The sequence below is a fragment of the Vipera berus genome (assembly GCF_964194415.1).
Source record: "Vipera berus genome assembly, chromosome: 3".
Taxonomy (NCBI): Eukaryota; Metazoa; Chordata; class Lepidosauria; order Squamata; family Viperidae; genus Vipera; species Vipera berus.
This window is the reverse complement of record NC_138204.1, coordinates 610,529-637,106: the sequence shown is the minus strand read 5'-3', so window position 1 is coordinate 637,106 and position 26,578 is coordinate 610,529. Positions and strand designations below refer to the sequence as shown.

General features: G+C 54.8%; 3 protein-coding genes across 6 annotated transcripts; 2 read left to right on the top strand and 1 right to left on the bottom strand.

Annotated features, from left to right (window-relative positions):
- The first annotated feature begins 9,566 nt into the window (after positions 1–9,566).
- On the top strand, positions 9,567–15,197 carry DNTTIP1 (deoxynucleotidyltransferase terminal interacting protein 1). 3 transcript variants are annotated; one of them, XR_014025927.1, is made up of 13 exons: positions 9,567–9,715; positions 9,807–9,877; positions 10,022–10,118; positions 11,133–11,231; positions 11,822–11,890; positions 12,054–12,110; positions 12,202–12,263; positions 12,594–12,639; positions 12,853–12,911; positions 13,009–13,069; positions 13,454–13,546; positions 14,385–14,456; positions 14,610–14,665. XR_014025927.1 is itself a non-coding variant. In XM_081323815.1 (13 exons), exons 1-13 carry the CDS (start codon positions 9,602–9,604, stop codon positions 14,968–14,970), a joined length of 1,026 nt encoding a protein of 341 aa, XP_081179941.1. In that variant the 5' UTR covers positions 9,567–9,601; the 3' UTR covers positions 14,971–15,197. The 3 variants fall into 3 exon arrangements, 2 of the variants coding, with proteins under 2 accessions (XP_081179941.1, XP_081179942.1); XM_081323815.1 differs by lacking the exon at positions 13,454–13,546 and adding an exon at positions 14,808–15,197; XM_081323816.1 differs by lacking the exon at positions 13,454–13,546 and having other exon boundaries at positions 14,560–14,665.
- A 2,001-nt stretch (positions 15,198–17,198) lies between these two features.
- Positions 17,199–20,201, top strand: UBE2C (ubiquitin conjugating enzyme E2 C). Its single transcript, XM_081323852.1, has 6 exons — positions 17,199–17,493; positions 17,608–17,635; positions 17,787–17,873; positions 18,364–18,568; positions 18,910–18,969; positions 19,999–20,201. The coding sequence occupies exons 1-6, from the start codon at positions 17,396–17,398 to the stop codon at positions 20,055–20,057; spliced, it is 537 nt and encodes a 178-aa protein (XP_081179978.1). The 5' UTR covers positions 17,199–17,395; the 3' UTR covers positions 20,058–20,201.
- A 2,486-nt stretch (positions 20,202–22,687) lies between these two features.
- TNNC2 (troponin C2, fast skeletal type) lies at positions 22,688–26,028 on the bottom strand. 2 transcript variants are annotated; one of them, XM_081323856.1, is made up of 6 exons: positions 25,914–26,028; positions 24,652–24,703; positions 23,876–24,019; positions 23,681–23,795; positions 23,257–23,393; positions 22,688–22,951 (listed from the first exon to the last, which is right to left on the bottom strand). In XM_081323856.1, the coding sequence occupies exons 1-6, from the start codon at positions 25,914–25,916 to the stop codon at positions 22,920–22,922; spliced, it is 483 nt and encodes a 160-aa protein (XP_081179982.1). In that variant the 5' UTR covers positions 25,917–26,028; the 3' UTR covers positions 22,688–22,919. The 2 variants fall into 2 exon arrangements, with proteins under 2 accessions (XP_081179982.1, XP_081179981.1); XM_081323855.1 differs by having other exon boundaries at positions 25,905–26,010.
- Between the last annotated feature and the right edge of the window lie 550 nt (positions 26,029–26,578).

Genomic DNA, 26,578 nt, shown 5'->3' with positions numbered 1-26,578 from the left:
CTGGGCCCTGAGGACGACGGCTCTGGCTTCTCCTGCCCAGGGAGGGTCCAGGAGACCCCTGCATTTCTTCCCACCTGCCCGGGCAACCTGCACACTTGGGGTCTAACGGGGTCACATGAGCCTCTTTGAGGACTTTCTGATGAGTAGAGCGCACGGAGGAAGCCAGATTCACTTAACAACCGTGTGACTAACTTAACAATCGCAGTGATTCACTTAACAACGGTGGCAAGAAAGGTTGCAAAATGGGGCAAAACTCACTTAACGAGTGTTTCACTTAGCAACAGAAAATCGTGGGCTCGACTCTGGTCGTAAGCTGAGGACTATCGGGGATGGCCAGAGTCAGCCAGGCTGGTTAGGGGAGTGCTGCTGTTCCTCCCGCCCACAGCCTCCAGTAATCAGGCATGCTTATTCATGGCTTGGGATCATCGCCTACGATCCCTGGCAAACGCACCCAGACTCTGACAGGCTTTAATTTATTTATTTAATTTATTCAGAGGATCTATATGGCCGCCCCCTCACTCCCAGCCAGTCTGGCTGGCCGACAAACAAGGAAAAGGTCAACAGAAAAAGGATAAAAAGAATAAACTTCCACCCCACTGGCGACAACACGTAATCAAGCGAGCTCCTTGATGGGCTCCATCCTGGCAGGACCAGAATTTGGGGGTCTTGCGAAACAGGATCAAAATGGGGCCATTCTAGTCTCTACAGGAACGATATTCCAAAGGGTGGGAGCCACCACGGAGAAGGCCCTTCTTGGGTGTCCCGCCAGACGTACAGGTAATCCTTGACTTACCACCATTTCATTTAGTGACCAAAAGTCACTGCAGTTGTTGATTTAGCAACCCGGTCGTTAAATGAATCCAGCTTCCCCGCCAATTTTGGGGATCAGAAGGTGGCAAGAGGGGATCACGTGACTCTGGGACTCTGCAGCCGTCATAAATACGAGTCGGTTGCCCAGCGTCTGAATTTCGATCACAAGACCGTGGGGATGCTGAAAGGGTTGTTAAGTGTGAAAAACAACCGTTTTTCAATTCTGTTGTTACCTTCGGTCACTTGATGAACTGCCGTGAGTCAAGGACTATCTACAGAAGTCTCCCTTGGCCTGGTTTGGAAAAGAGATGCACGTGGGAAGGCCGAGGAGAAGACGGGTCCTTGCCTTCTCCTGAATCTACTCGTTTGCCCGTCTGTCCTTGGAGAGGCTGGAGGAGCTGGCCCTCCCTCAACGGGGGGTGGGGGGTGGGGGGGGGGAAATAGGACATCATCTATCTCCAGTCTACCACAAAATCCTTCCAGCAAGTCCAAGAAGGCTCCACACCCCTTTGCACCACTCAGGTGACCCTGAGGACACAGATAAACCTCCAAGTGGCCTCAACGACTCCTACCTAAAAGGAGGCAAATGACCAGCTGTCTGCAAGGAGTATAAATCCTTCCCTTCCCCACCATCCAGTCAGAACCTGAAGAAGCTTCTTGGATGAGGAGCAAAATGTCTACAAAGGAGAAAACAAGAAAGTCCAGTTGCCTCCTGAAAAAGTACCTTTGGGACAACTGGGACCTGGAAGACTGAGGATCTCCAGTGACATGTCAGAATCCATTTATATCATATTCATAAATGTATGTTTAAAACATTATTCCATGGATTCTGCCATCTCCCGAAGAGAAGAGAATGGATGTGTATTGAACCGGTATTAGGAATTTCAAAGGAAACGAGAAGCCTATTGGAACTGGGGAAACAAAAGGGGGGGCTAGCATCTGGCTTGTGTCACGGAAGAGAGCAATAAACATGAAAGGTCCTAAATTCCCTTTTCCCATGAGAGGGATGATAGGAGAGAAAGGGTGGGGGACTGACCAAATGGGGCTAAGGGGGGTTAAACCGGGAACTCTATATAAGGGTTTACTTTGTGGAATAATATTACAGTAAGTCCTGTCTCATTTCCTACAACCAAGCATGTCACAGTAAAGATTCTTTTTGGAATAGACTTGACTCCAAGAATTTTGTCTTCCTAAGACGTGGTTTGGGGTGGGTCCTGACAAGACATTTATGTGGAACAATGTTCAGCCCCCATTTGCAAAGGGAGATTAGCCTGTGGCGTTTCTATCATTGTAGCCATCATCAATAGTCAATTGTCTCCTGAATGGAACAATAACCTTAAGTAATTGAGAAATTAACAGTCGGGTGTGATAGCTATCCTCATTTCGTCACCTACAAGAACAGGAAGAAGCAGCCAGGTGGGAGCAATCTTTGCCAGTCTCGGTGGAGACAGGAATCGGCTGGCAGAACCGGTTCCCAGGGCAGGTGCCTCATCTGTCTCCCTTGGAAGAGACAACCTGTCAATCCAGCCAAAGAAGAAAGAAGGGAGGCAGGTTGGGGGGCTGCCCATGCACCTGAGTGACCTCCTCTAGGTCACAGGGGTCGCCAACCTTGGCAACTTTAAGCCTTGTGGACTTCAACTCCCAGAGTTCCACAGCCAGTGTAGCTGTAATCTGTGATTTTATAAAACTTTTTTACAAAATGAAAACTGTCACAATGCATTTTAGAATGCGTTGCAAAACATTTCCTTTGGCCAAGTGAATAACAGAATAGCAGAGTTGGAAGGGACCCTGGAGGTCTTCTAGTCAACCCCCTACTCAAGAAGGAAACCCTACACCATTTCAGACAAATGGTTGTGCAATCTCTTCTTAAATGCCTCCAGTGGTGAAGCACCCACAATGCCTGAAGTTGTTCCACTGTTGTTCTTGTTCTCCCTGTCAGGAATTTTCCACTTAGTTCCAAGTTGCTTCTCTCCTTGATTGGTTTCCATCCGTTGCTTCTTGTCCTGCCTTCGGGCGCTTTGGAGAACAGCTTGACTCCCTCTTCTTTGGGGCAGCCCCTGAGATACTGGAACACTGCTATCCTGTCCCCCTTCGTCTGTCTCTTCATTAAATGAGACATACCCAATTCCTGCAAACGTTCTTTGTATGTTTTATCCTCCAGTCCCCTGATCATCTTCGTTGCTCTTCTCTGCACTCTTTCTAGAGTCTCAACATCTTTTTTATATCGTGGCAACCAAAACTGCAGACAATATTCCTAGTGTGGTCTTACAAGGGCATTATAGAGCACTAATATTCAACTGTGTGTTCATTTCACTATGGGCTGCTTTCAAGGCAGAAACATCTGACACTCTGCCTGAATTATTAAGAATTTTCCAGTGACGGCGCTCCATGAGACGGCCCTGAGCAATCTGGTAAGGAAATGTCTCTGCAACAGTGATGATGCAACGAGTCATGGGGTTTAGTTCTCATTTAATGAGGAAGTTCACGGATGTTCCTGGGAGGGACTGGGGTCCCTCCTGCCTTTTAACCACTTCTGCAATTTTGCAAAAATTGCTGACCGAGAGAGCACGGGGCTGTGCAGGTTTGCAGAATGTGTCCGTGTCTTGTACATATGTGTTTGGGAAGCCTGAGCTTTATCCATGGGCCAACAGAGTGGAACCTGTGTTTTGGAGGCCCCAAACCTTCCTGGCGCTTCCCCCAGGCACATCTGCCTCTACCTATGGCCACATACAGATGTTCCTTGACTCACAGCCGTTACAACAGCATTTTTAAAAAGTGACTGATGGCTGTTTTTCAAACTAGTGCAGCATCCCCCAGAGTCACAGGACCAAAATTCAGGCTCTTGGCAACTGAGTCGTACTTATGACCGTTGCAGCGTCCCTGGGGGGGGGGGGTCACGTGACCCTCTTTTGCAACCTTCTGACCAGCAAAGCCAATGGGGAAACCAGATTCGCTTAATAACCGTGTTACTCACTTATCAACTGCAGTGATTCCCTTAACAACTGTGGCAAGAAAGGTCGTAAAACGGGGCAAAACTCACTTAACAACTGTTTGGGGGCTCAATTGTGGTCGTAAGTCGAGGACCGCCTGAATTATCCCAGTGGGTACAGCAGGGAAACCAGGCGAGAGCCGGCGTCTTCTCCACCAAGAAGGATCGGACGCTGCTTCTACTTGATCTGCAATATAACCCAGACATGTCAAACACAAGGCCCGGGGGCCGGATTCGGCCCGCGAAGTGGTTTCATGCGGCCCGCGAAGCCATCCTGGAAAGAGTGAGGGAACAGCCCCCACTGCCTTGGCCCTGGCCCAGAGACCCTCCTTCTGCCAGAGACCCCCAGATCTGTCCCACTCCTGCCCAGGCCCCCATAGGCACCCTTGATGCCAACGATGTAGAGCTGGCCACGCCCACCCAGTAGGCCATACGCACTCTAGCCACGCCCACCCAGTAGGCCACGCCCACCCAGGCCATACCCACCCGGCCCCCTCAGGGCAACCGCAATGCTGATGCGGCCCTCAATGAAATGGAGTTTGACACCCCTGATATAACCGATTCCACCTCGGTTCCTAATGCTTTTACATTTCTCTTGCTTCACGGAAAAATGAGAAGGAAGATTATTCAGGGGAAAAGAGAATAAATGTTCCACACGTCACACATCGCTAGCTATTTTGGGGCATCCCAGGTTCCTTGTGATGACTTTTCTGTTTTAATCTTTGTTAGCCCACCAGAGTCCCTGACATGATCTGGTGGCTGCAGTTAGTCCTGGCATTTCAAGGTCAAGAAAGGCCTGGAGGTAAAAACCTTGCATAAGTAGAAATTCACATTTTTCCCTATCAGCATAAGCAATGTTATTCAAAGCAGAGAAAGGAGGGAAAAACACTGTATAAAGCAAGCAGCCCAAAGCTCCAGGAATAGGCAGCTTGCATACAATTGTAATAAATACGCAGTAAAAATAGTAAGAGGAAGGAATTAAGAGCATGGGATAAGAAAATATAATCATTACGTAATACCCACGCCGTTTTCTCTCCTTCTCACACAAGAGATAGAGGGAAGGATGAGAAACAATGGTTGGAAGCGGACCAAAGAGAGAAGCAACCTGCAACTAAGGAGAAATTTCCTGACAGTGAGGACAATCAACCAGTGGAGCAGCTTGCCACCAGAAGTCATGGGCGCTCCATCACTGGAGGTCTTTAAGAAGAGACTGGACAGTCACTTGTCTGAGATGGGATAGGTTCTCCTGCTTGAGCGGGGGGCTGGACTAGAAGACCTCCAAGGTCCCTTCCAGGTTCTATTCTATTCTATTCTATTCTATTCTATTCTATTCTATTCTATTCTATTCTATTCTATTCTATTCTATTCAGACTCTAGGTAGATTACAAGGTAGAAAACCCACCATATGCAATTCCAGGTATCCCTCTCTCTCCCCCCCCCATAAAAACCCCAAACCCCACATCAGTAAGAGCAGGGCTGATCTACTCCACCTGCTGTAAATGCCTGAGAAAATAGCCAGATCTTCAATGCCTTGCAAATTGATCACAAGTTTGGGGGTCATCCAAGTCTCCATAGGGGGGGCTGCTCTACAGGATGTGGGTTAGGGTGCCCAGGGGAGAGGGAGGGGCAGGTCCACTCCAAGCAGCTAACAAGCCTGGAGTCTGCCAAGCTCAGCAAGGGTCACTTGCCCCTTCAGAACAGAGACTTGACCTTTTGGTGGGAGTGTGCCACATTTCAATGAGACGAGACGAGATGAATGCATGAATCAATCGATCGATCGATAGATCAATCTCTCGCAACCCTAAAGATTAAGGAAGAGGAACACAGAGCCAAAAAGGAGATTTTTTTTCCTCTTGCCAACCTGGAGAGCCATTCACGCTGGGTGGGAGGCAGCCGGCTCAGCCCCACAAGAGGCAGCATCCCGACAGAGTCCCCCTGCGTAAAGGTGCCTATTGCGATGCTCAATCACCTCCCGGGACTGAGATACTTGAAATCACCACCCTAACCCTTTCCTCTCCTTTTCAATATTTTTTGCCACTCGCTTAGCTATTTACACTCAAACCCACCATGATTCTCTCTCAGCTTCCTATCCATTAAGTCCACGAAGTTCACGTCCAGACTGCCAGACACAATCACTTCAACACAGAGTGTCTTGCACTGGGCCCTGGGTGGCGCCCAGCTGTAAGTGCCAGGGAGACACCCACCTAGCCCACCTGATGTTTGCGGTGGGCTGTTTTTCAGGCCAGCCTGACCCTCTCTACATTTAGAACATAGAATAATAGGGTTGGAAGGGACCTTGGAGGTCTTCTAGTCCAGCCCCCTGCTCAAGGCAGGAGACCCTAGCCCATTCCAGACAAGTGGCTGTCCAGTCTCTTCTTAAAAGTCTCCAGTGATGGAGCACCCGCAACTTCTGGAGGCGAGTTGTTCCACTGGTGGATTGTTCTCACTGTTGGGAAGTTTCCCCTTCACTCTAGGCTGGATCTCTCTTAATGATCTTCTACCTATTTATTATTTCTTGACCTTCATTTCATCATTCCAGTTCGTCTTTGTGGTCAGCCTTGGGCATTTTCTATTTGGATCCCTTGCCATCCTAAGGCCATCCCCCTAAGGTCCAGGGAAAGATCCTGTACGCCAGCATGGCCTTAGTTAGGAGGGAGGCTTTGTGGAAATTCTTTCGTCCTCTTTTATTAAAGATTTGTATGGCCACCCATCTTACAGCATGGGTGGCTGACAGCAACAAGCGTTGTTGCTATTAGCTCCACACAATGTGCCAGTTCCAATCCTTTCTCCAGAATCCAGGGATGACCTTGGGCGGATCCTCCCAAAGGCAGATTTATTGCGCAAGCCTCTTGATCCAAAGAAGAATGATCGGAAGTCAGAGAACAAGGTCCGCTGATCATATCCCTTTACTTCTCTCTCTCTCTCCCTCCCTCCCTCCCTCCCTCTCTCTCTCTCTCTCTCTCTCTCTCTCTCTCTCTCTCTCTCTCTCTCTCTCTCTCACACACACACACACACACACACACACACACACACAGAGCTGGAGGAAAAGTTGAACCCACTGCCTGGAATTGCTGACCTCCTGGAGGCACTTGGTGTCCACCCTTTCCGTTCTAGCTCTCCAAATCACTGCCCATTCATCCAGAAATGCCCATATGCCAGCCTTCCCTCCAGAAGTCTGCAGCCCTGCCTTTTCCCTGACCCTTTCCAATTTCAAAATTCAAAGCCATTTCCAGTTCACACCCAGTCACGGAAGCATCCTTATGAAAGCTTTGACAAAACAGAGAGACATTCACTGATATAATCTGGCTTCGTCAACAGGCCGGGAAAGGCGGAGATAGGGCTGAGTGGTGAATCCGATTGTATTGTTCCTGCCATGGGAGGGAGCCGGAAGAGTTTGTAATGGCAATAATGATAACAATAATAATAATAATGTTGGAAGGGACCTTGGAGGTCATCTAGTCCAACCCCCTGCTCAGGCAGGAAACCTGAGCTTTGTTTTGTGATAGACTTTTATAATTTTTCTAAATGTTGTATGCTGCCTAGAGTCACCTATGTGTGAGTTGAGCGGCTATATAAATTTGTCTATTTAGATTCTCAGTCACGTGGCACAACATAGGAGAACAAACCCATCAGGACAAGATTCAGCAGTCCATCTGCCTTTGAAAGACTTTGAAAGACAACAAAGTCCACATTCTGGACAGAGAGGACTGCTGGCTTGAAAGAGGGGTCAAGGAGAGCATCTAGGTTAAAAGTGAACAGCCCTCTCAAGACAGAGAGGAAGGAATAGGACACCATCTATCTCCAGGCTACAACACAGTTCTTTCAGCAGTGTTGAAGGCTCCACACCCATTTGCACCACTAAGGTGATCCTGAAGACACAGGTAAACCTCCAGGTGACCTCAACGACTCTCTGAAAGAAGGCAGATGACCAGCTGTCTGCAAGGAGTATAAATCCTTCCCTACCATCCGGTCAGAGCAGAAGAAGCTTCTTGGATGAGAAGTGAAATGTCTTCAAAAAAAACAAGAAAGTCCAGTTTTGAATAGAATAGAGCTGGAGGGGACCTTGGAGGTCTTCTAGTCCAGCCCCCTGCTCAAGCAGGAGAACCTATACCATCTCAGACAGGTGACTGTCCAGTCTCTTCTTAAAAATCTCCGGTGATGGGAGCACCCACGATTTCTGGAGGCAAGCTGTTCCACTGGTTAATTGTCTTCACTGTCAGGAAGTTTATCCTTAATCCCAGGTTGCTTCTCTCTTTGATCAGTTTCCAACCATTGTTTCTTGCCTTGCCCTCTGGTGGTTTGGCAAATTATGTGACTCCCCTCTTCTTCGTGGCAGTCCCTCAAATACTGAAAAAAGCACCTTTGGAACTATCTGTTGCTGTTAGCTGCGAAGTTGTGTCCGGTTACCCATTGCAACCCCATGGACAATGTTCCTCCAGGCCTTCCTGTCCTACACCATCTCCTGGAGTCCATTTAAGCTCACGCCTCCTGCTTCGGTGACTCCATCCAGCCACCTCACTGGATTCAACAAACAAAAACAAAATGTCTTTTCATGACTTCTAATGCAGGCACGGGCATGATGTCACGTCTCCCTTGCGCCAGACGCGGCAATTCTTTAAAATGGCACCGGATCTCCGCTCCTTCCGGCGCGGGTTAAAGACCCACTTATTCGAACAAGCTGGCCTGGCCTGATGGGGAGTTAATTTAGGGTTTTAAATATTTGTATATTTTATTGTTTTATTTTGGGCATTAATTTAATTCTATTTTAACTTTTGTATTTTTGTATTTTTATTATATGCCCTGTTCACCGCCCTGAGTCCTTTGGGAGAAGGGCGGTATAAAAATTTAATAAAACTAAACTAAACTAAACTAAACTAAAAAAGGGAATAAACCGGCAGGAGGAAGCCCGGCAGGCTGAATATTGGTAAGGCCAACTGGCTGCCCTCCGAGACTCTCCCGTAGTCTCTAGTCCCACCAGTGGTGACCACAGGCAGTCCTCGACTTACAACCTTTCATTTAGTGACCGTTCAAAGTTACAACGGCACTGAAAAAAGTGACTTATGACCTTTTTCACACTTATGACCAGTGGTGGGATTCGAATAAGGGAACAACCGGTTGTCTGTGTGGATGCCACTTCTGGAAGTCCGTTCTGGGCCCGGACCACAAAAAATTAGCTACTGGTGCGAACTGCCTGAATCCCACCGCCGCTTACGACCATTGCAACATCCCCACGGTCACGTGATCGAAATTCAGACACTTACCAACTGACTAGAATTTATGACGGTTGTAGCGTGAGGGGTCACGTGATTTCCCCCTTTGCGACCTTTCTGGCAAGCAAAGTCAATGGGGAGCTAGATTCACTTAAGAACTTCAGCGATTCCTTTTACATCTGGGGCAAGAAAGGTCGTAAAGTGGGGCAAACTTCACTTAACGACCTTCTTGCTTGGCAAAGGAGATGTTGGGCTCAGTTGCCCTCTGCCCTTCCAGCTCCAAGAACCCCCCCCCCTTGTGAGCCAGGACTTAAACCCCCCACGGAGGTCAAAGGAGCCCCTCGCCCTCCTTCCTTGGGGGCAGAGCAGTCCGGGGGAGGGGCTCGATCGGGGGGCGGGGTCTGGCAGGCCCCGCCCGCCTCCTCGAGGGAGGGGCCTGCCTGGACGGGGGTGGGGGGGGGAGAGAGAGAGCGAGAGCTGGCTAAGCCTGCCGTTGCCGGGCAACGCTCGCCGCTTCCGGGTTGGGGGGGCGTCCGTCGCGCGGCGGTGACGTCAGGGAGGCGTGCCCGCGACCCGGGAGCCTCGGCGGAGCATGGGGGCCGCCCGGGAGGTCGAGCCGCCGCCGGCGCAGGACGAGGAGCCCGACGACGAGGAGGAGGAAGAGGCGGCGGCGGCGGCCGGGGCGGGCGAGGGGGAGCTGGCGGCGGTGAGGGCGGGGCCTGCGGGCGGGGGGGGGCAGCGATAGGGCGGGGCTGGCGGGCGCCTCTGACCCCCCCTTTCTTCCTCCCCCCCCGCAGAGCCCCTGGAACATCATGATCAAGCACCGGCTGGTGCAGCGGCGGGGGCGGCGCTCCCAGATGATGACCAGGTACCCCCTCCCCCTCCCTGAGCTGCCCCGTGTCTGGGGGCGGTGGGAGGGTGGCTTCCGGGAAGGGGGCTGGGGGGGGCTGGGGGGGTCGAGACGACGCGGGGGACGGGCGCCAACCCTCTCCTCCCCGCCCCGCCGCTGCAGCTTCACCGACCCCGTGGTCTCCATGGACCTGCTGCGCGCCGTCCTGCAGCCCAGCATCAACGAGGAGATCCAGGCCGTCTTCGGCAAGTACATGAAGGTAGGGGGCTGCGGGGAGGGGGGGGAAGAGGGGCACCTTCACGCCCCCCCCAGCTGCCCCAGCCCCACCTACGGTGCCAAGGCTCCCCTGCCTCCCCACGCCCGGCCCCAGGCAGCAGGGGGGGGGAAGGGGGTCCTGGGATCGCCCTGCTGGACATCCTGGAGGGGCGGCAGGTCTCGGGCTGGTGGCCAGTCTGCCAGGGCTGCATCTCATAAGGCCAGCCACCGGGTAAGGTCGTAAATCAATACAGGCAGTCCTCGACTTACGGCCATTTGCTTAGCGACCGAGTTGAAAACAGCAGTGGGAAAAGTGACCGTTGTGACTGTTTTTAACACTTACAACCGTCACAGCAGCGTCCACACGGTCACGCAAACAAAGTTTGGGTGTTTGGTAACTGACTCATATTTATGACGGTCGCTGTGTCCCGTGAGCCTTGGTGGAGCAGTGGGCTAATGCCTCCTTAAGTAACACCAGCTGCCTGCAATTAGTGCAGGTTCGCGTCCCACCAGGCTCAAGGTTGACTCAGCCTTCCGTCCTTCCCAGGTAGGTAAACTGAGGACCCAGATTGTTGGGGGCAATAAGCTGACTTTGTAATAATGCCGCTTGGGGTGTGTGTGAAAGCCCTAACAAGCAGGCATATACATAGAATGAAGGCTACTGCTAAGCTTGTAAGCCACCCTGAGTCTTCGGAGAAGGGCGGGATATAAATGTAATAAAAAAAATCCCCTTTTGTGACCTTCCGACAAGCGAAATCAATGGGAAAGCTAGATTCACTTAAGGACCGTGTAACCGTTTTAACAACTGCAGCGATTCGCTTAACAACTGGGGTAGGAAAGGGCGTAAAATGAGGCAAAACTCACAGAACAACTGTCTCGCTTAGTAACAAAAATATTGGGCTCCATTGTGGTCGTAAGTCGAGGACTACCTGCAAATGCATCCTTCGGGAGGGCCACCCGTTCTGTCCTGGGTGTCGCGAAGCCTTCTGGCTCTGAGGGGGCTCTCCCTTCTCTCCAGTTTTTCCAAAAGGCGGCAGGGAACGTGCGCGAGAACGTGGGCGAGGACGTGGACACGGAGCAGCTTATCCAGGAGACGTGTCGCAGCTGCCTGGAGCAGGTGGGGGGGGGACCTGTGGCTGCAGTGCAGGATGGTCGGGGGGGGGGAGAGGGGTGGGCAGCCAGCCCTGGGCGAAGGGAAGGCCCTGCCTCACCTTTTTCTTCAGTTATCTCTGCCTTGTTTGGGCCAAGAGCCCTAGCAAGCTGCGGATTGAGGGTGATCATTGAGGGTAATGCTCGGTTGCAGTATAATATAATACAATGTAATATTTACATACTTATTCCAGTACGTAAAAGTAAAAAGTTGAGGTTGTAGGTTATTGCCTTATTCTGTTGTGCCAAAAGGGGCCGGAGATCAGCGCTTTACTTGTTGTTTTCTCCTTTACCGTACACATTTTCCTCCCCTATTTTCTCATTACTCACATTTTTCTTTTTATTTCTGCATTTTATATTTTGATAAACTAATAAAACGTGAGTATTGAGATAGGGTGACCATCGAAAGCGCATCCCTAAGCTGCTCAGATTAACGGAAGTGGGGGCTCGGTACGCCTTCACAGGCCGTTGGCCTGTCTGGAGCCACCAGCCTGGGGGGCTCAGGGACACTGACCAGCCCTCCTGGGGATGCTCTGACCGGCCCTCCTCTCCCTGCAGGCCAAGCTTCTGTTCTGCGATGCGAAGAGGCCGATAGCCAGAGTTCCCCACGAGCTGCCGGCCATCAAGGTAAGGGCCAGAAGCCAGGCTTGGGGGGGGGGCAGGCTGAGGCGCTGAGGGTCCCTTCGCCTCCCTGCTGGGAGAAGCCCCTGGCCATCACTGCAGGGAGCCCGCACACCTGGGGCAAGGAGCAGTCCTTGCTCTGCAGGCACCACTTTCTGTCTCTCTGCAGCGGGCAAAGCCCCCGGAAGATGAAATGAGCCAGCAGGGGAGCCCCATCCCGAAAAAGGTAGGCCATTGGGGGAGCCCCTGGCAGAAGGCGGTTGGCGCTGCCTTTGGGCGGTCAGGAAACATTGATGAGGGGGTCTTCTCCTTGGCAGAGGAAGGGGAGACCGCCAGGACAGAACCAGCCCGGTGACCGAGGTGCGTCAGGTGTCAGCATGTGAGTTTCCAGACAGTGGGTTGTTTTGTTTTGTTTTGTTTTGTTTTGGGGGGGGCAATCTGTACCTGCCTGCATTTTCCCCTCTTCTCCCAGTGAAGCTTTGGGATCCCCCCCCCCGGCCAAAACCTCCCGTTATAAGAGGAAATGGGAGGGGGGTGTCCTTTTATAAGGGTGAGGGTTGGAAGGCACATCCAAGATTCGAACCTGGCACACAACCGGTTATGGTATGGGGGGGGGTAGCAAGAAAGGTCCTCCCCCAGAAGGACAAACGCGCGACATTTGGCTGTCACAGATTCGGCAGCCTCCCAAGACCCCCTCTCTGCTTTTCAGGGGGAAGAGTAAGTCTTGTGAGCCAGTGCAGAGGGACGGTCCGAAGGTACGCCGGCCACACAGAGCCCCCCTGAGTTTGCAAAGCCATCCCAGGGGGAGGGGGCAGTGGGGGGAGCAGCCTCTCTGAGGCAGAGCCCAGGGACTAGACCTGGGCCCCACCCATCCAGAGGCCACTGACCGGGGAGCCTCCAGAGAGGTCCAAGGAGGCTCTGGTCAGTTCCTGCTACGGATTGATGTCCACTCGCTTCTGGCCTTGCAGTGGGACCCCCTGCGCCTCACGGAGACCACGAGCTTCGTCCTTGGGTCAAGAGCGAACAAGTAAGGGGTAGCCAACGTCATAATCGTCCTCCTTCAAAGGGGGTGGGGGTCACCCCTTGACCGTTGCAGCCTTTAACCGTTCCCAATCTGGATTCAGGGCCCTCGGGATGGGGGGCACCAGAGGCAGACTCTACATCAAGCACCCCCACTTGTTTAAGGTCAGTGCGGTTTCTTTCCCGGGGGGTGGAGGGGAATCTTCCTGCCTCCTCACCTGGCCACTGGGAATTTGAGTGGGTGGGGCATTTCTGAATTAGCCCACACGCCCCAGGGAGGACCCTGCCGGGCGCTTTCGGCAAGAACGCCACGGTTCCTCGGCCAAGAGCAGAGGAGAGAGAAGCTGGCACCTGATCACAGATAGCCTGATTTACGACCGACAGACACGGTGTGGAAGCTCTGAGGACCACTACCCCCCCACCCCCCATTATGGTAGCCTTTTGGGCACTTGGCAGGCAGCCTGCATTTAAGGTGGTTGTGCAGTATCCCATGCCCACACCACTGCCATTTTAGGTGGTTTTTTGCCATAAATTCGTGTTTACTTCCAGTTTCCAGCAAAAAATGCTCATCGAGTAGAGATGGTCCTTGACTTACAACCACAATTGAGCCCAAAATTTCTGATGCTAAGTGAGACTTGTTAAGTGAGTTTTTGCCCCGTTTTACAACCTTTCCTGCCACTTTTAAGTGAACCACTGCAGTCGTTAAGTTAGAAACACGGTTGTTAAGTGAATGTGGCTTTCCCATTGACGGGGAAGGTCGCAAAAGGGGATCACGTGACCCTGGCAGACCGTAAATGCAAACCAGTTGCCAAGCGTCTGAATTTTGATCAGGGATGCTGCAACGGTCACAAGTGCGAGAACCGGTCCTAAGTCCCTTCGTTCAGTGCTGTTGTAACATTGACCGGTCACTAAACGAACTGTTGTAAGTGGAGGACTGCCTGTAATGATTCATTTAAGAACAGCTGTGTTCGCTTAACTGCTGCAAAAGTTGTAAAATCAGGTGGGCTCACATGGCGACCTACTTAATGACCGTTACCACTTAGGGCCATAATTCCGGGCTCTTTTATGGATGTAAGTTGAGGGTTACGTAAACTCTCACGCAGAGGCGGGATGAGGTTTGGCTTAATCCTGTTTCTGGTTTTCCACTGGGGGGGGCTCCTGCGCGGCCCCCTGCCCCGTCTTGCCAGCAGCCGCCTGCTTGGCTCCACCAGGCCAAGGGTCGCGCTTCCTTCTCCACCGGGGGAGGCCCCTCTTGTTCCTGGGGTCTCCATCCTTGGCCACGTTAAGACTTGTGGACTTGAACTCCAACAGAATTCCCCGGCCAGGCATAACCTCCACAGGTCTTAAGAGTTTGGAGACCCCTGCTGTGTAGCCCCTGGCATTGCCTCTGAGTGCCCCCTGCCCCGCCCCCCCCCAAATCCTGAAGGACAGCAGAGCTGCTTCCTCACTTCTGCCTTCCACCCCCCCCCTTCTCTCCCAGTACGCAGCAGACCCGCAAGACAAGCACTGGCTGGCTCAGGAGCAGTACATGAGGGCCACCGGAGGGAAGATGGTCAGTGGGGGAAGGGGGGAGGGGGAGAAGCAGCAGGGGGGGGAGCAGGTGGCTCCTTCTCCCGGCCTTGGCCATCCGGTCATGGGATGGGCTTCTCCCGCAGGCAGGAGGGGCTGGCCTGCCCTGATACCCTGGCGGTCTCTCCCTGCACAGGCCTACCTCCTCCTGGAGGAGGACATCCAGGACCTGGCTGCCAGCGAGGAGTACAGGTGAGGCTCAGGGAGCAGGTGAGCTCAGCCCACTCCCAGGAGGCTGGAGCAGGGCAGACGGTGCCCCCCCCCCCGTCCCTTGGAAAAGCTGTCAGTCTTGACCACCTCCTCCTCTTCTTCACCCTCCTCCCCCTCCCCCCAGGGCTTCTCAGGACCTGAAGCTGGACGAGCTGAAGCCCTTCACCATCCCTTCCTGGATGATTGTGAAGATGCAGAGATACATGAAGACCCTCCGCAGTGACGGGGAGCAGCCGTTGCCGCAGCAACAGCCCCCCTCCCTGCCAGAGGAAATGCGGGAGACTTAAAGCCAGGCCCGGCCAGGGTCTCTTGCCCCTCGTCTGCCGGGGACAGGACTGCAGGGATGCTCCTGAGAAGCCCAGGAATTGGGGGGGGGCAGCCTCCCCTCAGCCCTTTCCCTGCAGAGGATCCCTCCGGGCACTTTCCTCCTTTCCCAATTTTGTATTCGGAATCTTGTATTTGCTTTGTTGGAGGATTCAGAACGAGTGGAAAAAAATAAAGGCTTCTGATTGAACCTTTGAACCTTCGTTGCTCCTTGAAGGATTGAGGAGCAGGCAAGGGGTGAAGGGTACTCCCTCGCTGGCATGCAGAGGGGCGCCGTGACCCCTCAGCCCCAGAGGGCTTTGGTGGGAAAGCTGTCAACGAAATTCATTTAGTGCGCGAGTTAAAAGGTTGCATCCTAAATGTTGCACCCTTCCTTACCAACAAAGGCCTGGTAATAATAAAAGGTAAAGGTTCCCCCGCACATGCGTGCTAGTCGTTTCCAACTCTAGGGGCCGGTGCTCATCTCCGTTTCAAACCGAAGAGCCAGCGCTTGTCCGAGGACGTCTCCGTGGTCATGTGGCCGGCATGACTAGACGCCAGAGGCGCACGGAACACTGTTACCTTCCCACCGGAGTGGTCCCTATTTTTCTACTTGCATTTTTACGTGCTTTCGAACTGCTAGGTTGGCAGAAGCTGGGACAAGTAACAGGCGCTCACTCTGTTACGTAGCACTCGGGATTCGACCCGCCAAACTGCCGACCTCCTGATCGACAAGCTCAGCGTCAGCCAGGTTCATTTCACCAAGCTTGCACGTGTGTTGTTTTTGCTTAGCTTGTTGCACAAATCCTGCCATTGCGGCTTTTGCAGGGGATGGAAAAGTCGAGAATGACCTGGGCTGGGGCCCACAATCTCTTTCCGGGCCCTTATTCGTTCTCTCTGGCCCCGAGTCATTCAGTAGCTCGGAGCAGGTGGGAGGCAGAGCTGCCTCTCCTTCCTTAGGGACACTTCCGCTGGGCATTGGTGGGGCAGGAGAGGCCGCCCCAGGGACCCGATCCAGCGGGAGCAGCAGAGCTTGCTTCTCTCTCCTGCTATATTGCATCAGTATGAAGCTGCTGGAGGAGGTCACCCAGCTGGTTGGGGTGTCACTGGGGGTGTGTAGATGATGCCCAATGATGCATTCCCCTCCCCCCAAACACTAGGGATTTTAGCAGACTAGTGCACGATACGTGCAGTTGCGAAGCTTTTTCTGAACTGCTTTTGGGACTCACTGAGCTGGTTGGGGAATTCTGGGAGTTGAACAATGGATGGAAACTAACCAAGCAGAGAAGCAACCCGGAATTAAGGAGAAACTCGCTAACAGTGAGGACAGTTAATCAGTGGAACAGAGGTTGCCTCCAAAAGTCACGGGTGCTGCTCCATCACTGGAGGATTTTAAGAATGGACAGCCACCTGTCTGGAATGGTGCAGGGTCTCCTGCTTTAATGGGAGGCTGGACTAGATCTCCAAGGTGCCTTCCAGCTCAATTCTGATTCTGAAGTCCACAAGTCTTAAAAGTTGCCAAGGTTGGTCTACTCTTATGACTCGTGGACTTCAACTCCCAGAATTCCTGAGTCAGCATGGCTGACTCAGGAATTCTGGGAGTCGAAGTCCATGAGTCATAAAAGAGCCGAGGTTGCCTACCCCCTGGTCTACTCTGTGAGGTTATTTTCTTTTTTTTTTTTAACCTAGCGTCTGTTTTACTCCTACTGCGGGTGCTCCCGTACCTCCCCCGCCCCACTTCCCTGTGCACCGCTAAAATCAAGAGGCGGTGGCGGGACATAAACTTGGGAGAAAAATATTTGGGGTGAAAAGCCAACGATCGAACGGGAAACCACCTCTTGTGACCGCCTATCAATCCCGGGAGCAGCGTTCAACGCCGTAAAAGACGATCTACTGGAGGGGGAACAATCCCACCCGCCCCCACCCCGCCCCGTTTGGGGACAAGCAGATCTCCACCCATTCTCCAACGCGTGTGGGTGTGCGGAGAATGAGAAGCCCCGGGCAGAAGAAGGGAGAAGAGCCAAGTCACCGGAGCCTCCCATCATCCCCTGCCGCGCTTTCCCGGAGAGAAGGGGCGGAGCGAAGGACGGACGCCCAAAGCCCCGCCCACCTCAACCTCGCACCAGCCCTGCCAGGTCGACCGGCGGAGCCCCGGGCAGCCGCGCCCGCCCCCCGACTCTGGGAGGAGGCCCCGCCCACGCCTAGCCGAGCGACGCTGCCGCGGCGGCCAATCGCTAGGCGCGCGCGCCGCCATTGGGCAGATCGAACGCGAGCCGGGCGCCGATTGGCTGAGCCCCGGGAGCTTTGCAACATTCAAACTCGCGCAGCGGCCGCCGCCGAGGAAGCGCTTCGCAGGGCGAGACGCGACCGCAGCCGAAGCCGGGCGAGCCTCTTCTCCCCGCGCCCTCCATGGCCTCGCAGAACGACGACCCCGGCGCCGTCGCCCGCGGCCCCGGCAAGGCGGCCGAATCCGGCGGGGGCGCCGCCCGCGGCTCCGTCCGCAGCAGGTGGGCCGAGGGCGGCCGGCGGGGGGGGCTGGCTGGGCACGCGCGGGGCCCGCTTCGGGCGACCCGGTCGGGGAGGCGCCGCCCGGGCTGACTTCTCTCCTTCTCGCCCCGCAGGCTGCAGCAGGAGCTGATGACGCTGATGGTGAGCCTCGGGGGCTCCGTACGCCCGAGGGGGGGGAGAAGGGGGGGCTTTCCCCGCCTGCGACCGCCTGCGTCCCCCGCGAGCGGCGGAGGGTAATGGCCGCTCCCTGTAACTCCGGGGCGCCTCTGATCCGCCTGGCTTTTCCCGGCAGATGTCTGGCGACAGCGGCATCTCGGCCTTCCCGGAGTCGGACAATCTCTTCAAGTGGATCGGGACCATCAACGGCGTGGCTGGGACGGTGAGCGGGCCAAGGAGGAAGGAGGGCTGGGGTTGGGCTCCGTCCCCTTTCACGCTCTGCAAATAAAGCGGCGAGGCAGGCGCGGCCCCGGTTGCCAAGCGCTGAAGTTGACAAGGGAACGCTCAGACGCGTGAAAGAAGCGGGGCTGGTGAACGGGCAGGTTGTCTGCCCACCACACTGGCGGGGGAGGGGGGGTTCTGATGTCCTCGTGGGAGCTCCTTGTGGGTCATCAGGAGCTCCTGGGGCAGAGAAGCCTCTTTCCTTTGACAAGGCAGAACCCTCTCTGGCTGTTGGGGGAGGGGTTTCTGGGCAGATCCCCCCCAAAGAATGCAGACGACCAGCCACACTCTGGGACAATGACCTTTCAAGCAGAAAAACAGGTGGTGAAGGAAACTATTGGGGACCACACAGGAACGGGGGGGGGGGGCACAGAGTGTCCTGCCCTCCCCCATGCCACACCTGATCTTTTCCTCCCCTGTTGCAAATGCAGGTCTATGAGGACCTGAGGTACAAACTGTCCTTGGAGTTCCCCAGCGGGTACCCCTACAACGCCCCCACCGTCAGGTTCCTCACCCCCTGCTACCACCCCAACGTGGACCTTCAGGGAAACATCTGCTTGGACATCCTCAAGGACAAGTGGTCAGCTCTCTACGACGTCCGGACCATTTTGCTCTCTGTCCAGAGTTTACTGGGAGGTGAGGAGAAAGAGGGGACTGGAATGGGTGGGGGCTAGCAGGAGGAGGATTTCTCCTCCCCCCAAGCCAGCTGTGGAATTCCCAATGAAGCATCTGAGCTGCACCCCAAGAAGTGGAGTTGAAAGGGAGGGGATGCCACCCTAGGGCTTCCGTTGCCTGGAGGTGGGGGGCTCCTGGTTCCACGGAGAAGAGTCGTGCAACTGACTGCCCTGTGCCAGGCGTGCTGCCAAGCCACCCTCCCTGGCAGAGCAGAGCTCCCCGTCCCGCGACAGCAGGGAGGAGGGAGGTGAATTTGATTCTGTTACAAAAAACGGGATTTGGGTCCTTCTTTGCCCCTTCAGAGCCAAACGTGGAAAGTCCTTTGAACACAGAGGCCGCTGAGCTGTGGAAGAACCAGACAGGTGAGCAGCCAAGTCAGCTTGGACTGGTGGCTAGAAACCAGGTGGTGGGGAGTTCTAGTTCCGCCTTAAGTAGGAAAGCCAGCTGGCTGGCTTTGGGCCAGTCCCCTCTCTCAGCCCAGCCCACCTCACAGGGTCATTGTGGGGAAAATAGGAGGGGAAAGGAGTATTAGTCATCTTCACCATCTTAGTTACCTATAAAGTAATAAAGGCAGAATTAAATGCTAACAAGTAAATCTCCTGAGAAGGGCTTCTCCCCCTCCCCCCCAGCCTTGAGGGAGAGTTGCAGAATGCAACTTCAGCTGGGGTGGGGTCCTTTTCTTCATTTTAAGAGCTTCATGAGGACTTGGATCTTTCTGGTCTGAAAGTGGTGGAGGCAAGCAACTTGGTTCCTTTTGGGTTACCTTCTCTGGCATCTTGTCTTTTTAAGGCAGCTGCTTTGTGCTGTACAGGCAGTACTCTACTTACAACAATTCGTTTAGTGACTGTTGGAAGTTACAAAAGTGCCTTATGACCATTTTTCACACTTGTGACCGTTGCAGCATCCCCGTGGTCATGTGATCCACATTCAGCTGCTTGGTTCATTGTAGCTGTGTCCCGGGGTCATATTTTTGCAAAAGCAAACTCCGTGGGGAAGCCAGATTCACTTAACAACCGTGTTACTAACTTAACAAGGCAGCGATTCGATTAACTGTGGCAAGAATAGTTGTAAAACGGGGCAAAATTCACTTCACAAATTTCTCATTTAGCCACAATAAATTTTGGGCTCAATTGTGGCCGTAAGTAGAGAACTACCTGCATAGTTTTTACAGCTGCACAGTTTCGTGGCTGCAGGGGAGCAGGCACACAATTGCACAAAGGAATTGCCGTACCCTTGCATCTTTGCCCAGCTCTGTTGGGGGGTGGGGGTGGGCAGGATCTGATAACCAGAAAACATTTGGCTCCGCCTCTGCCCTTCTTTGTAAACGCAAAACCAAATCCCCTCAACCTTCTCCGGGCTTCTTAATCAGTCCTTGTTGTCTCTTCACACAGCCTACAAAAAACACCTCCATGAATCCTATCGAAAACATATGAAGAGTCAGGATACTTGATGTCCTCCCAGCCAGCACACCACTTCACTGGTGGGGGAGGGGGGGCACGAGAACGTCTTTTCTGTCTTCTGTTTTATCCTTGTAATTTCTCTACGTCAGCCCCTATTGTATTATAGATCATTATAAAGTTTAACTGGCTTTTTTCGTGGTGTTAATGTATAAATAAACTTCTCTTGTTTTTATAAAGTGATGCTTGTTTGAGTTTGGGAATGGGTTTCAGTGAATTGAAAAAAGGGCAGAGAAGAGTAACAAAGATGATCGGGGGTCTGGAGGCTAAAACATACAAAAAACAGTTGCAAGAATTGGGTATGTCTTGTCTAATGAAGAGAAGGACTAGGAGCGACAAGATAGCAGTCTTCCAATATTTGAGGGGCTGCCACAAAGAAGTGTGGGGGGTTCCACCTAATCTCCAAAGCCCCTGAAGGCAGGAGAAGAAGCAACAGATGGAAACTAATCGAAGAGAGGAGCATCCTGGAACTAAGGAGAAACTTCTTGACAGAACAATCAGTGGAACAACCTGCCTCCAGAAGCTGTGAGTGCTCCAACACTGGAGGTTTTGAAGAAGAGACTGGACAGCCATTTATCTGTAAGGTAGAGGGTCTCCTGCTTAAGCAGGGGAGATGGACTAGATGACCTCCAAGGTCCCTTCCAACTTATTCTGTAATTTGAATTCCCTTGTATTTGCTGAGAGGGGAAAATGTCGTGGGTGGGAGCTGCATTACAATTTCTACCTATTCCTTAATTCCTCTGGACAAAATTGAGGAATAGAGGTTGGGTTCAGTGCGTTATTCTTTTAGAATGTCTTTTTTGTCATCGGCAATAATATGAAAAATGAGAGATTTGTAATGGATCGATACCACCTTGTGCCCTTCTGGGGTGTCCAGTTTAAACCCTTGCCAGCTGCTATTTAAGGCAGAGTGGGAGTAATTATCTCCCACACCTTTCCACGTCAACAGTTTTAGTATTGTAAGGGTATAGATGAAATACTCTTGTATTTTTGTTTTAAACAAAGCTTGATTTTTTTAAAAACACTTGTGAGATAGTTTTAGTTCAAGGGCCTTCAAACTTGGCAACTTTAAGACTTGTGGACTTCAGAGGAATTCTGGGAGCTGAAGTCCACAAGTCTTAAAGTTGCCAAGTTTGAAGAGCCCTGGGTTAGCTCCAGTGATAAAAGACTGGTATTCCTATCCCTTGATGGTCCGTGGTCAGAAAATGGTCGTTTTTCACTTGTGCCTAGTACCCCAGAAGGTGGGGGAGCAATATTTCCCAGCCACCCCGCAGAGCAGGAGGGAAGGCCAGAGAGAGCTGGGAGACCTCCCTCCTCCCGAACGCGGCAGAGTTCCGGTTTTTAATGTTGGTTATTTTCTTGTCCTCAAATCTCCCTCCAGACCGAAGCGAGTTTTGTCCCGTTTTGCGACCTTTCTTGGCACCGTTCTTAAGCGAATCTGGCTTCCCCATTGAATTGGCTTTGGTCAGAAGGTCACAAAAGGGGGTCCCGGGATACCAGGGCCCATGGTGTGCACCAGCCTTTAGGATCCTCCTGTCCTTTTCACACGGAGCCCCTTGGACTACGGATCGCGGGCACATCTAGGGGGATTTTCCCTCCCTCTTGAGAACCTCCAGCTGAAGGCGCAAGCTTCGGCTGGCAAGGGGAGCCAGGAAACTGCCTTTCTGGAGGAAATTGTCCCTCCCCATCCCTTGAGGACTGGTGCTCCTAGACAGCCCCTCCCCTCGGATGTCTCCTTAGGTGGCAGCCCCTCCTGGGAAGCCCATCCCCGAGGGGCTTCCTTAGACAGGTGTAGTCCTGGCCCTGGGCGTTTGGGGGGGCACTGAGGTGGAGAGCTGCCCCAGCAGGATTACAACCAGCTTGGAACACTTTGAGCATTGTTCCTCCTTCCCTGTGGGGTGTATTGTTTTACTGCTTACTTTTGTTGTGTAGAGTAGACTGCTCACAGTGGAGAGGGGAGGGAGGGAGTGAAAGGGAGAGCGAGATAGGAGAAAAAAGGAGGGAGGGAGGGAGGGAGGGAAGAATGGGAGGGAGAGATAGGAGGAAGAAAGAAATAGGAGAAAGGGAAGGATGGGAGGGAGAATGATAGTAAGGGAGGGAGGGAGGGCTCGGCTTCTCATTCCACAGCCACCTTCCATGCTGAGGAGGAGGAGGGGGCAGTGCCCCTCACTCAGGAAAGGGATCCAGAGCCATTGGGGGGGGGCTCAGCTTCCACCATAGAGCAGCCCTACTGATACTCCATTTCTTTCATGAGGCTGGCAGATACACTGCCGGGCACAGAGGCCAGCCTGCCTTTCGGCTTGCAGGCGGGGTGGGAGATGTTAAGATGCCTCCTTTCCCCCCCACCACCATGCTCTGCTTTCTCCCTTGAGCCAGCCTGGGACAGGCAGGAGCCCCACCCCTCCCAGAGCACCCCCTTCCTTCCCCCTCCAGGGGGTTTAGTTCCTCCAAAGGGAAGTGTGCTCCTTGGATGACCTGCCTGGCAGGATGGGGCCCACCCAGAGGACAGGAAGGGAGGTGTGGGGGGTCTTGCCTATCTCCCTCGCCCTAGCCAAGCAGCCTCGGGGGGGGGGGCGGGCGAGGGACAATGATGCTTCCGCGACCAAACTCAGCCCCGCAGCCCTTTGGCTTCCAGTCCGCTGCTCTTTATTGAGGTGTCAGTGTTCAAGACAGGCTTTCAGAGCGTGGGGATGATGGGATCCAGAGTCTTGACGAGGAGGCGTCTCTGAGCTGTGCAGAGGAAGCTGGCGCAGGAGCAGGGGACTCGGTGGGGGGGCTTGGCGGGGCTGGGGCACTCCGGGCTGGGGGGAGCTGCCCCCTCCCACTGGCCAGTCTGCCAGGAATGTCTCGACGCTTTACTGCACACCCTCCATCATCTTGAGGAACTCTGGGGGGAGATGGAGATGGGTCAGCCCCCCCAGCGAGGATGGGCAGCAAGCACCCCCTCCCAGATGGGGTCTGGAGCCAAGGAGGGTAGCCCCCCCCAAAGGGGCGCCCACCACGCCCCCCCGACCTGAATTGCTCAGGGGTTCCAGGAAGGGCTTCGGTCGGGGGTCTTGGCCCCTGGGGTCCCAAACTCCACGTAGGGAGAAGGCTGGGTCAGGTCCTTTCTCCCCCTGGGGGCCAGGGGGGAGGAGAGCTCTGGGTCAGCCCCCAAGAAGCTCCATCCGTCCATCCATCTGAGCTGCTCACCATCAAAATCAATCCGCCCATCGTTGTTTTTGTCTCCGTCCCTCATCAGCTCCTGGATCTCCTCTTCCGTGACCGACTCCCCAGAGACCCGGAAGATCTCCACCAGCTCCTCAGCGTCCAGGAAACCATCGGCATTCCTGGCAGGAAAGGGGAAGGGACGGAAAAGCTGAGACCAGGCAAACATCTCCCCCACGGAGGGCCCAGTCCGGTTGCCCAGTCCACCTGAGTGCCACAAGCACACCCCCCCCGGACTTGGGAAGCCCCGGACCGCCCCACCTCTGCGGCCTCAACACCAGCTGAGACCAGAACCAGAGCAGGAAGGAGCTCTGGAGGTCTTCTAGTCCAACCAGCTTTTTAAACGGGAGACCCTAGAACAGTTCGGACAGTGTTCAGACTTGAACACAGGGCCCTAACAGGGACCCACCTGTCAAAGATGCGGAAGCATTCGGCCAGCTCCTCCTCGGACTTGCCCTTGGCGTCCTCCTTCATCTGCCTCACCATCATCACCAGGAACTCCTCGAAGTCGATGGTTCCGCTGCCTGCGGGGGGGTCCCAGCCCAGAGTCAGGGGGGTCTCCCCAGGCCCCTCGCCCCCCCTCCCGGCTTCTGCCCCCTCTCACCATCCTCGTCCACTTCCTCTATGATGGCGTCCAGCTCCTCCTTGGTGGGCGTTTGGCCCAGCATCCGCATGACCGTCCCCAGCTCCTTGGTGCTGATGTCGCCCCCCCCATCGGCATCAAACATGTCAAAGGCGGCCTTGAACTCTGCAGGGGGGGCACAAAGGGGGGGCTCAGCCTCTGCCAGAGAAAGGCAGCCGCCCCCACCTCCCTGCTCTGCTCATTGCCAAGATGGCCACCGGGCCGGGCACCAAGCCCAAACATTCAGAAGTGGCCTGGACTTACAGCAGTTTCGTTTAGTGACTGCTCGGAGTTACAACGGCACTGAAAAAGCGACTTACGACTGGTTTTCACACTTGCAACCCCTGCGGCAGCCCCCCCCCAAGGTCACGTGGTCAAAATTCAGAGGCTTGGCAACTGACTCATATTTATGATGGTCGCAGCGTCCCAGTTGGGTCAGGTGATCCCCTTTTGCGACGTTCTGAGAAGCGAAGCCAATGGGGAAGCCAGATTCACTTAACAACCATGTTATTAACTGAACAACTGCAGTGATTCACTTAACAACGGTGGCAAGGAGGTCGTAAAATGGGGCATGTCTCACTTAGCAACTGTCTCACTTAGCAACAGAAATTTTGGGCTCAGTCGTGGCCATAAGTCAAGGACCGGCACCCCCTGGCCAAACTCCACCATGCCCCTCTGGGCACCCGGAGCCCCCCACTCCTCCCTCCTATGCCCCCCCAGGGCTGCCCTCCCCACCCTCCCCCATCCGGCACACTCACCCGCAATCATCTCCTCACTGAGGTAGGAGCGGGCCTCCGCCTGCTGGTCCGTCTGCAAGGCAAACAGGGGGGTGACCGAAGGCCGGGGAGGGGGCCCAGTGGGGCCCGCCTAGGGGAAACCATTGCCCCCCCCCCGTCCCGTCTGACCTGAGTCCCAGGGCCATTCGCAGCTTCTCTGCCTGCCAACCTTCTGTGGGCACCGGGGGCTCCTCAGCCCAAGAGCAGGACAGCGGCCCACCCACCCACTCCTCTACTCCTCGGCTCAAAGGGAAGCAGCAGCCCCATCCAGGGACGGGGTCCCCTATGGGGAAGGACTGCCAGAGAAGGGCAGGGGGGGCAGGGAACCCCATCCTCTGTTCCTCTGCTCCTTCCAAGCACGGCCTCAGACGGAGCCCCAGGTTGAGGTCCCGGGAGCTGCTGGGAGACAGTCTCCAGGTCTGCCTGGCTGGAGAATCTGGCTGCTCTCCTCCTCCTCCTCCTCCTCCTCCTCCTCCTCCTCCTCCTCCTCCTGGGGGCAGCTGCTCTTGCCCTCCCTCCTGGGTGCCAGGCCTCCTGGCCTCCTCCTTGGTCCCTCGGCCAGAGGCAGCCGGCCAGAGCCAGGATGCTTCTTGAGACACCGGCTATTCTTAGCCAAACTGGAGCTGCCGGGAGCTCCTTCTAGGGGCGGCTGCAGGCAGGCTGCCAGCCGGACCCGCACCTGTCCGCCTCCGGATCGGGTTACTCCTTCAGGAGGCTCCTGGGGCTGTGAGATGCCCAAGCGGTCCTGGCGCCTCCTGATCCGGGGCTCAGCTTTTCCCACGGCCTTTTCGCAGCCTCTGCAGCCCTCCCGCCTCGCCGGAGGTCCCCAGGAACGCCGAATCCCCCCCTTGCCCCCCAGACCTCCCCTAACCCCTTCAGCTCAAGCAGCAGAAGTCGCCCACCAGATGTCCCCCACCACCCCCACCGCCCGGCCTGCCCAGTCCACCCACCCAGCCCCCTCCGGTCGCCCCAGCAGCCTCGGCCAACGGGTCGCGGTGCCCCCCGGCCTCACACAGAGCGGCTCTGCCAGAGCACGGCTTGTGTCCTGGCAGCTTCCTCGCCGCTTCTGCGCTGGCCCTGGGCCCCGGGGCCGGCTTGTCCCATCAGACACTCGACCAACCAGTCCAGACGGCCATCTGTGCACAGTCGGCAGTCCCATCCGGCATCCTGGCAGGAGGGCCAGCTCCAGCCGTCCTGGCGCCGTCCTTCAACGGGCTCCGTGCCCGTGGTCTTACCATGCTTACCATGTTGGCAGGTGTCACCCCAGAGCCACCCACAGAAATGAACCTCCGTGTCCCCCTCCGGTCTGAGCAGGTGGCAAACGCTGCCCCGCCACCCGCCCGGCCCCATTTGTATCCCGGAGCCCGGCAGGGCCCCCCCCCGGCCCCTCCGATTGGGTGCCAGGAGAGGCAGCCCTGCCCGGGGCCAATCGCCTCCGGTCTCACCTGTCGATTGGTCAGCCGGTCACTTTACCAAATTTAGCCAAGGTTCTCCTGGCCAGGAAGTGGGGCTGAGCACAGCGGGAGGGGCAGTCCGAGCTGGGGAGGGGGGGTTCAATCCTGTGCCATCCTCCTCCCCACAATTTGAGGGAAACTGCATTGCAAACTGAACTGCCCCTCTGACGACCCCCCCCCAGCCTGGACGGGAATAAAAATAGACCTCTGTCCCATCTCTGCATCCCATGTCAAGAATGGAACCCCAAGGAGGCTGTCTTGGTTCACAGCCCCACTTGTGGGGGGGACTAGCTCATTGAGCTTTAGGAGAATAAAGCATTTCAGCAGGCCCCCCCCAGGGGGTGGGAAGGGAGGGAGGTTGCAGCAGTTCCACTAAAGCCCCGAGGTGGTTCTCCCCCATCCCTGCCCCCTGGCTGTGCTTTGTTTATGGGGGATCCTGTTTCCCACTTCCCTGC